Source organism: Ornithorhynchus anatinus, chromosome 4, assembly GCF_004115215.2.
Source record: "Ornithorhynchus anatinus isolate Pmale09 chromosome 4, mOrnAna1.pri.v4, whole genome shotgun sequence".
Classification (NCBI taxonomy): Eukaryota; Metazoa; Chordata; class Mammalia; order Monotremata; family Ornithorhynchidae; genus Ornithorhynchus; species Ornithorhynchus anatinus.
Genome location: NC_041731.1, coordinates 48,425,638 through 48,436,521, shown reverse-complemented (window position 1 = coordinate 48,436,521; position 10,884 = coordinate 48,425,638). Strand labels below are relative to the sequence as shown.

Below are 10,884 nucleotides of genomic sequence, written 5' to 3'. Positions count from 1 at the left end.
TAGGTAGTAGGAATTGCTGATAAACAGAATTCCCTTAGACCCAAAGAATCAGGCTGGTTAGGACCTGGGTGAAGCATTCCCGGGTAGTCACTTCAAGTAAATGGTCACAAGGTTACCGCAGATAGGAAACAATACTTTACCTTCCCCCAGGGACGATGGAAGCATCGGCATTTCGTGGCCTGTGGGGGTCTGAGGAGAATTGTGGGCACTGGCCTCCCTGGAGCTCTCCCTGGATGAACTGTCAACTGCTGCTGTAGCTTTAAAGTATATGTCTGACTGTAAAGAGAAAAGCACACTTATTCACACACCCAGGCTCTTGGTTGTTGAGTAAGCTGTTGGAAAATACTAATCAGATGTTGATAGTTGCTTATATCAAAATGTGAACCCCAAAAATTTACTTCAGAAATCTCCACTTCCTCCATAACCGTTTAAAAACCAAATAACTCATTGCTCTCGGCACATTCAATATTTCTCTTCATTTATCTTAGTAGACCCCTTCCAGGCTTCCCCTTCTTTGATGACTATCAGGGATCCTTTGGAAAAGAATTCTGAATCTCTCACATAATTTCAGCACGCAAATGCAGGACAAAAATGTCTCATCAGGCACTATATGGAATAATTCAACTCGAAGAGAAACAGAAATGAAGAAAAGGATAGTCCAAGCTATTCAAATAATGAAAAACAGGATACATAGAATTTCTCCTAAGGAACACTAAGATACCCAATAATACTATGTCAGGATGCTCTTCTGACACTATAACCTATTATTCTTATTCCATTGAAGGGAAACTTAAAAAATTAGGAGATTTGCTCAGGGTTGTCAACATTGAGTCCGATCTGGAAATCCTACTTTCCTAAGTCCTATTATCCATATATGACCCATGATACTATATTGCCTCATCTTTTCTTTCTCTGTTAATTTTTTGCATATATGTTGATCTTAAATAGTACTTGAGTTGCCCTTCCAGGCTGGTTTAAAAGAGCAACTATGTGCATTTTATTTTTAATGAAACATATATATGAGTTAAATATATCAATTCACATGCCTGGGGATTCTATGAAGAGAATAAATAAAGTTCTTTTAGAGAATCACTTTTGGGTGATTCTTACCCTTGAGGCCACAAGTTGAAGTTGGGGCACCACAGCTGTGTGGACCAGGTTTCCATTCACCACCAATCGAATCTCAATGGAGTCAGTGGTGAAGGCCAGAATGTATGGGAAAGCACAAACTGCAAGATACAACAACACAAGGTCAAGCCACACTGTCCATGTTGGGTAGGACAAGAATCATGACACTTCACAGCACTTCCATTTTACTTGGCCCAAATTTCCTACATGTAAAATCAAAAATATCCATGACCTCACTCATCACAAATGCCACCCCCTTTGAGGTGACTCACTGCTGCTGCGGCTGTTGTTTAATTCACCTAGTTCTCATACAGTGTGGGGATTCCATTCTTGCCAAGCCTCACACTGAGTATGCACCGCACTGATGATGTACACATCTGTTTTTTTCCAAAGTTGCATCATGCTGTATTCAGATACATTCAACGTTGGAAGACCAGTCCCTAATTCTGTCTTGGCGATCTAGACAAGTGGCATAGTGAAAATACATATTCTGGCAGAACTGAGAATATTTGTAAACAGTATTTAATAACCTGAGTTAAGACAAATGAAGAATCAGATTGACGACTGAAACTTCAAGGGTGTGTCAGTCAGTCAATTGGTCAGTCAGTCAATTGCTGTTGATTAATTTCCAATTCTTAGCGACTCCCCAGACCCACTTTTTCCAGAATGCCCTATCTTCGCCTCCTTCTGGCATGTGTAGCCATAGAGTTTTCTTGGTAAAAATACAGAAGTGGCTTACATTGCCTTCTTCTGCTCCAGGGTGTGTAAGTTACTGGGCTTAGATACCTACTGACTTAGATTTCTAATTTCTTCCCCCTCTTTTCCCTCCCCTGTTGAAGGGGTTGACTTAATTGTTCCTGCTGGTGAAATGACAAACATTCCTGTTCTTGTACATGCATGATATTTTTCTTGGAGTAATGTCTAACAAAATGATAAGTCTGTAGCTTTTGTTGAAAAGTAACAGCTGATCCCAGCTCGCCCACTTGTCTGCTGTGTGAACTTGGGCAAGTCACTTCACTTCTCTGTGCCTCAGTTCCCTCATCTGTCAAATGGGGACTGAAACTGTGAGCCCCACGTGGGACAGGGACTGTGTCCAACATGATTTGCTTGCATCCCCCCAGTGCTTGGTACAGTGCCTGGCATATAGTAAGTACTTAACAAGTACCATTATTATTATTATCCAAGCACCTGTCATATTCTGTCTCAACAGACCTCCTTGCCTCCAGCCTCACCCTTCCCTGTCCAATTTATACTTCATCCTGATGGCTGGCTCATTTTTCTAAAAAAATCTTTTTGTGCACAATCTCCCCATTCTTGAAAAACCTCCAGTGGTTGCCCACCCATCTTCTCATCAAGCCCTTGGATCTGTAACCATTAAGTAAACACTTGATATTTATCCACTCTCAGCCCCATAGCACTTAGGTACAAATCATACTTTATTTTAATGCCTAGCTCCCCCTCTAGACTGTGGGCAGGAAACATGACTAACAACACTGTTGCATTTTACTCTCCCAAAGACTTAGTACAGTGCTCTACACACAATAAACTCTCAATAAATTCCATAAAATATATACAATGAATCAAGCAGAAACCTTAGAACCATCAAGCTTAAGGCACTCGATAACTCTTTCCCCCCCATTTCTATCCTTACTCCTTTCCCATTACCACTGACCCAGCACAATTCATCCCTCTACAATCAACCTACTTTCTGTGTCTCAATTTCAACTGCCTCAATTTCATTTCTCAAGCCATTGACTCTTTGCTCCAGTCCTTCCCCCTGCTTGAAATTCCCTTCATCTTCATATCTGAAAAACCACCTCTCTCCCAACCTTCAAAACCCTATTAAAATCAGATCTCCTCCAGGAAACCTTCCCTAACTAAACTCTTGCCTCCCCACCTTATTTCCCTCCCTTTCATGTCACCTGTGCATTTAAATCCAAACCTGTTAGCATTTTGGTACCCCGCTCCCAACAACCCCATTCTCACTCCCATTGCACTAATAATAATAATAATGTTGGTATATGTTAAATGCTTACTATGTGCCCAGAACTGTTGTAAATGCTGGGGTAGATATAAGGTAATCAGGTTGTCCCACGTGAGGCTCACATTCTTAATCCCCATTTTACAGATGAGGGAACTGAGGCATAGAGAAGTAAAGTGACTTACCCAAAGTCACACAGCTGACAGGTGGCAGAGCCAGAATTAGAACCCCTGACCTCCGACTCCTAAGCCCGTGCTCTTTCCATTGAGCCATGCTGCTTCTCTCCTACACGACCTTATAATCTGTTGCTTCCCTTGCCTGTAGTTTATTTTAATGTCTGTCTACCTCACTAGATTGTAAGATCTTTGAAGGCAGGGATTGTTTCTACCTACTCTAGTGTGCTTTCTCAAGTGCTCAAAATGGTGCTTTGCACACAATAAGTGCCTAATAAATACCACTGACTGTTTGAAGATGTTTACAGTTACTTAGTACTAAATGTAAATTTTCCAGCCTCCTAATATAAGATATATATTTCATTCTAAGAAAATCACTTAACTTTTCATTAAGGCCAAGATTCATATTCCTCCATCTCAGAGTATCCCTAAATGTGTACCTAGTGTGCAGCCCATTAATCCAAAGCCATAAGAAAGAATTTTATGCCACATTGAAAAATGTCCCTGAAAATTAACTCAAGATACTTTCCAACCAATCTTGTCCTGAGCTACCAGACCAAAATACTTGCAATTTACAAATTTGTAGATTCAAAAATCTGCCCCCTACTCCCTTCTAAGAACAGCAAAGAATAAAAATTATCTGAATCTCTCATTGTAATGGTTAAAAAACTAGAACTCAGGGCGAGCAAATGCATTCCTGTGGACTGGGCTATACATGTGGGTTTGCAGTTATATGAGATCTGCATAAACTGCAAATTACAAATAACTTACATGTAAAATATTAGCAACCTAGTAATGGAGTTAGAGACTGTGGCCTGAGAATAAAGAGGAGAAGATGGCAGGAAAGGTAAAATGAGAACAAGAGTCAGAAAGAGATGAAAGAGAAAAACACAAACAAGCACATACACACCCCTCTCCACCCACCACTCCCACCCATCCTTAGTATTTTAGAGAGCAGCAGCAGCAGGAGTGAGAATGCCCCTCCCCTGCCCCTGAAAGCAGACCATTTCCTTGCTTCAGGATGGAAGCGCTGCCGCTGTTTGTCATCTCCATATTTTCTGAGGTGTGTAATGACAGCGTTCGGCTGGGTGAGGTGGGTAGAAAGGGAAAGATGGGAATGCCTGCATGCAAAGTGACCCCAGGAACCCCTGGAAACTCCCAAAACAGTAGCAGCAGCTGCCCCTTCAACGCAAAGCAGGAGAAGGAAACAGGCAGTCAGCAGAGATAGGTGGGGGAGTTGGGGAGGACAGTGAATCTTTTCTTTCTGTTTTCTTGCTGAGCCCAGCTGCCTTGCAGGATGCACATAACCTCTCAGGAGGCCACATGCAGCCCATGGGCCCCACGCTTGAAATGTCAGCTTTAAATAGTCTTTAAAATGTCAAAGGATGTTTTGATACTCAAATGTAATGGCAACTACACTTGATACATTTTTACGAAAATAGACTGGAAGCTAAATGTGAATGCAGATTGATTTCCTAAAAAGAGAATTCACAACCCATCCTACTTTCCTCCTTTTGGGCAATATATTACCACCCACCCGGTGAGTTTGCTTTAAACAGGATATTAAAGTTCAATCAATCCCACTAAGGTTACCATAAAAAAGGGTTTTCTTACCAATAGCATAAGGAACCTGGTTCCAGCTAAAGTGGAAATCTGATGCTGAGGGTTGGACCAAAGGAGAGCCACCATTAAAAGGGCAGACCTTTTTATAGTAGCAAATATCTGCAATAAAAGTAAAATGCTGGTTTCATAATTGAAAGACATTTGAAGAGCAGCATCAGATACACTAGGAACTTTTATTAAATGAGTAACCTCTGGGCTCATTTCTGGCAATATCTTAGAAAAGATTAGTACAAGTAACACAAAGACACTAGAGCTGGAAATACCATTTAGAAGACATTTCAGGAGAAACATTCCAAACTGTTCATGGGCTTATTCACGCAATTACCACATCTGTGCATAGAAATGATGCCGTTAAGGTGAGCAAGTGCAGGGGTAACTCAAATTATAATTAGCCCTTGACATTTGAAATCTTTCAGTAATGCAAGGTTAAAAAAAAATTCCACACACTTACAGTTGTAACATAACAGTAGGCCAGCTTCTCCATCTTCATACACATCAATAGCTGCAACAAAATTAACCTGCAATGATAATGGGCAAGGGTAGTGGGCAGACTGGATACTGATACTATTATAAAGAAAATCTACATCAGCGAGACATTCCAAGTTTTTCTCTCCGGTCATCACCTCATCTCAAAGTTCTAGTGGTTAGAAATGGTTTTTCAGACCTACTTTACAGAGGTGTTATCATTCTAATTGATGTCTGATACAACAATGGGTAACGGAAATCTTTCCCTTAATATAGAACTCAAAAATACAAAACATCTATTGCATTTGGAAAAAATTAGACAAATTATGAGTAGGGGAACTTGATTTCACTAAATGATTGGGATACCAGAAAGCCAGAGGATTTTGCTCTTTCATCAACTGGTCCTTAACATAGGAAAATAGCATGGCCTAGAGGATAGAGCACAGACTGGGGAGTCAAAGGGATCTGGATTCTAATTCCAGCTCAACCGCTTGCCTGCTCTGTGACCTTGGACAAGTCACTTAACTTTTCTGTGCCTCAATTACCTCATCTGTAAAATGGGGATGGAGACTGTGAGCCCCCACATGGGACAGGGACTGTGTCCAACTTGATTTGCTTGTACCCACTCCAGCACTCAGAACAGTGCCTGGCACATAGTAAGTGCTTACCAAATATTTATAATTATTATTATTATTAAGCACTTAAATAACATAAAAAATAGGGCAGTGGGACAAAGAGCTCAGAGCTGGAGTTGGAAGTTAAAGCTTCTAGTCTCTTGGTTGTGTCATGATTCACTGGGAAAGAGTTCATTTTCTCCATTCCCACTTCCTCCAGGAGGTTTTCTCTGACTAATTTTTCTTCTTCCCAGGTCACTTCCTTTTTACTATCACCTCAGCACTTTTGCTGTACTTTTGAATATACTGTTCTCTAGCCTAAAGCCTTTGAGCACTTCCTCCTATTTGTAAACGATTTTATGTCTGCCTCTCCCAGGAGACTGTAAAATCTTTGTGGGCAGGGATTATATACCACTGACTGATTATTATTTTACAAGGAAGAAGGCAGAATTACATGTGCTGAAGGTGTTTGGCAATCCTCAGTTGGAAAATGCCATGTAACTGGAAAGGGTTGCGATGCCCGGGTATCATGACTTGTCCAGGGCTTAAGTATTGCAGTTGTTTGGATGCCTCGGATAATTAGCTACCTTGCTTTGTTTACTGTGATAAAGGTCTGGCCAGCTCGACATCCACGACTTGGTTATGGTAATGCTTCAATGTTTGCAGTAAGCCGGTTCCCACATAAGAGGGTGCTGCTCAGACATCTAACTGTCTCCAATTCCGCAGCGTGGATTTGAGAGATTCAAAGTTCACGCAACAGTGTTCTCTGTGGAGCTGGGCTGTGGGGCTTTTGCAGCTCCTGAGCTCAGCCCCACCCTCAGTCATCCCCACCCTGGGCCAGGACAGGCAGCACGGTGCAGTGGACAGTGCACGGGCCTGGGAGCGGAAGGTCATAGGTTCCAATCCTGGCTCCAACACTTGTCTGCTATGTGACCTTGGGCAAGTCAGCGTGGCTCACTGGAAAGAGCCTGGGCTTCGGAGTCAGAGGTCATGGGTTCGCCTCTGCCACTTGTCAGCTGTGTGACTGTGGGCAAGTCACTTAACTTCTCTGTGCCTCAGTTACCTCATCTGTAAAATGGGGATTAAGACTGTGAGCCCCACGTGGGACAACCTGATTCCCCTGTGTCTTACCCAGCGCTTAGAATATGCTCTGCACATAGTAAGCGCTTAACAAATACCAACATTATTACTATTAAGTCATTTCACTTCGTTGTGCCTCGGTTGCCTCACCTGTGAAACGGGAATTGAGACTGTGAGCCCATGTGGGACAGGGACTGTGTCCAATCTGGTTTGTGCCTGGCACATCGTCAGCACTTAACAAATACCATTATTATTATTATTATTATTATTATTATGATGTCTCTAGGGATCTTCTTTGCAGAAGTAGAGACTGGGGAGACTGGCCTCCTTCCCAGGAGATTGTCTGGCTTCTCTCTACCCTCACAATTCTTCACAGACAGAAAAATCAATGATTAAAATTTTACTGCACTGCTTTTAGCTGTTTTCTATTCAGTTTGGGGATTCCTTTTTCTCTCTTTTACATGTTAAATTCTATCTTGGGATCAAACCATTTCCCAAAGCAGGCTTTGGTAAAAACTCAGTAACACTAAAGACCTAGGAAAAAGCAATTCAAATTGTAATAAACATAAGGAACCTAAGAAATTCAACTGAACCCTGTTTTGAAGGCCATGAATACAATTGAAGGTTGGTTTCCTAGACTCCTAAGCAACTACCCCACAAAAGTCAATCACAAACAAGGTATTTTGGGCTCGGATAATTTACGTCATTATCTTAAAAGATGTGGTCATGGGAAACAGTGCAAAAGAAGCTCTGGTTTTCTTGTACTTCCAGTTCAAATGGATTTTTCTTTCAGAATCTACTCCAAAACTTCACAACAGATATACTTTGAAAACAAAAGTATGGTTTGAAACAGTAAATATAAAAAAGGCAGAATATTTAATCAACATTATTCCAAGTACTTATTTAACATATGCTTAAAGTGAAGCCTTAATTTTCAGAATTTTAGAATTCTTAATTATCATACTGTTATAAATGTGTGAAAGCTCAAAAATGTGGTGAAATAAACCTCATAAAGTGTTCTTGAACTTTCTCTCTGACAATGTATGCGAAGGAGTAAACATGCCATATGAAAAACTTGGTTTTCCAAATTCTTACCTCCCCTTTTTTTAAAAAAAAAAAACATAAACCAAAAACCTCACTTTCTTCCATGCATTCAGGGGCTCACTTATAAGGCAGGTGACCTGCCATTTACTCTAGGCTCTAGCCTTCCAGAAAATCAAAAATCAGTCTGGCTCCACCAAGCGCCAGGGTAGGTCCAGACGGAACATGCTCCAAACTATTCCAAGATGACTCTCTGGGACCTCCTTCTTGGCCCACTTGGGATTTGAGACACTGCAAGATGTGCTTTTAGATCTGGTTCAGCCGAGGAACCCCAGGCTAATCCGAGGGGAGAGCTGAACTCCTGAGGCAACCCTGGGACTAACTTTATCTCTACTGGACAGGGAAGACCTAAGGCAAAACAGGACTGGGCTCCCCTTCCCCCAGAAGACAAGGGGCAGTGTAAAGACCCAAGCTCTCTCCACTTGAGATCTGTTCACCCAGGACTCCATTGAAACCAGTCTACCCTCTGAAAAAGGGCATCAGAGTTCTAGATGTGTGCCACTCTGCCTGGCTCTGTTTTATTTCTGATTGCCCATTTCTGGTTTTCTCTGGCCTGAATGAAGATCCATGTGCTGAATTTGTTACTGTAGAGTTAAGGAAGTAGGCAGGGAAGGGACTCTTTAGGCTGTGGTGGCTCCACACCACCCCCAAATGATATTCTTGTCTGCAACAGACTACCGAAACTTCAGAGTGGAATGTAGTAAATCCACATTGTACATATTTTAAAAGTTAGTACATGTTTAAACAGACAGATATCAAAATTGGGGAAATTAAAGGCTGGGCTTGAAAAGAAAAGAGGAAGTATTCTTTTCAAGGATAATGCATGGGTATCTTTCTAAACACCATCATGGTTGTGGAAAAAAAATGTACAAATAAAAAGTTGCACTTTTTATGTGTGGGGGGGAGGTAGAGAATTGGCAAGAAGCATGTCAGTAAGGGTGCTATTAAAGCTGCTTAACAAAACTGCCCGGGCCCAGGGGAAACTAGGGGGATGGGCAGGGGAGAGTGGGACAGAGCCCTGGACTGGGAGGGACTCAGGATAGTAAGCGCTCAATAAATATGACTGAATGAACTGAATGATAGTTTGGAGACAGGATAGGGGTTGGGGGTCGGGGGGGAGAGCCCATTCAGGCTGGAAGGCCTAAAGGAGAGGAATAGATCTGTAAGCTCGTTGTGGGAAGGGAATTTGTTTATTGTTGCAGTGTCCTCTCCCTAGTGCTTAGTACAGCGCTCTACACACAGTAAGAGTTCAATAAATAGGAATGCATGAATGAATGACCAATCCAGGAATAATTTATTTCTATTAATGTCTGTCTCCTCCTGACTGTAAGCTCGTTGTAGGCAGGGAATGTGAATGTTATATTATTCTGTTGTCCTCTTCCAAGTGTTTAGTACAGTGCTCTGCACACAATAAGTGCTCAATAAATACGACTGAATGAATGAATTACTGAAAATTGGAATCAAATGAAAAAAGTGACCATACTGACAAGATACCCTAGGGAAAAACATTTTGAAAATGTAAATACAACACTTGCAGAGGTTTAACTATTTATGAATTTCTCTTTTCCTATAATTCAGATAGAACTTGAAGGCTATGACTTTAGCATCATTTAAAAATGACTACACAAAAATGAATACAGCTACAGCTGAGGTCGATGATAAAATGAGGCAGACTGACAGAGGCATTTAGAGAGAGGGGGCTAAATCTGAGGTTAAGGGTGACAGGACTTTGAGGATGAGGACAATCCTAACATCAAATCATTTTGAGACCACTGGTGACATAGAGGTGAAGAAACTGGGAGAAAAAGGCTAAGGCTCTCTAGAGATGAGCTGAAGTGTTAAAAAGGAAGAGGCAGGGCTTAGAGATGTTTCGGGGGGAAATGGAACTGATCTGCTGACTGCTAGAATATGAGGAAAGAAAAAAATGAAATTAGTCAAAGTATACTAAAATTCCAATTTTGGGGGGCCTAGGAAGTTGGTTAGTATTTCCTACAGTGATTGGGAAGATGGGTTGGGGGACTAATTAGGATGAATCTGAAGAAATCACAGGACACTTAGACAAGTGGTTCTCAGAGAATGTCTTCTTGTGGAAACCAGCAGAACTAAAAACATTGTCATGGCCAAACCTCTAAAATTTTATATTTAAGATATCTATATAATGTGGAACTTTAAAAAATTTATGAAAAATGTAATTTATCATGAATATGTTCTTACTGAAAATGTTTTGTGAGGCTTTACGTGGGATTTACAGTAACTTGTTAAAGGAAACTGAAGTATACAACCCCAGCCCCCTGGGCTATCAGGTATGATGAGTAACACAGGGTGAGATAATATTGAATTGGAACTATCTAATCCAATTAAGCCTCTTAGCCTTCTACCATTTTCCGCTAAAGCATCTAAAATGGATTGTTCCATTCACTGACTCAGAAGCAAATGTGATTCACTTAGAAAAGGTCATTTTTCTAACAAATGGCCAAGACAAATGCCATCCAGTCCAAAACTTAAGAATCGACTCTGAAACTTCTAACCTGAACATAGGGGATGGAAAGTGTAGTTAGTCTACAGCTACTCATTTTTATCATCGATGACGTTTTAAGTGACCAGATGTGTAACTTTCATAAGTGTTGAACTACAGAAGGAACGTTTGAATGCTTGATGAAGAAAATGGGCCTAAATATGGATGGAAGGAATCAGAGCCCCTAATTAAGAAATCATAAAG

At 41.1% G+C, this 10,884-nt stretch overlaps 1 protein-coding gene across 2 annotated transcripts in view; it reads right to left on the bottom strand.

Annotated features, from left to right (window-relative positions):
* GARNL3 (GTPase activating Rap/RanGAP domain like 3) overlaps positions 1–10,884 on the bottom strand; it is a 160,870-nt gene that overhangs the window by 14,919 nt on the left and 135,067 nt on the right. For both annotated transcript variants that reach the window (XM_029062881.2, XM_029062882.2), the window contains 4 exons: positions 5,357–5,423; positions 4,897–5,004; positions 1,111–1,229; positions 141–276 (listed from right to left, as the gene is read on the bottom strand). In XM_029062881.2, the coding sequence (XP_028918714.1) occupies positions 141–276; positions 1,111–1,229; positions 4,897–5,004; positions 5,357–5,423 (430 nt within the window). The remainder of the gene's footprint in view (positions 1–140; positions 277–1,110; positions 1,230–4,896; positions 5,005–5,356; positions 5,424–10,884) is intronic.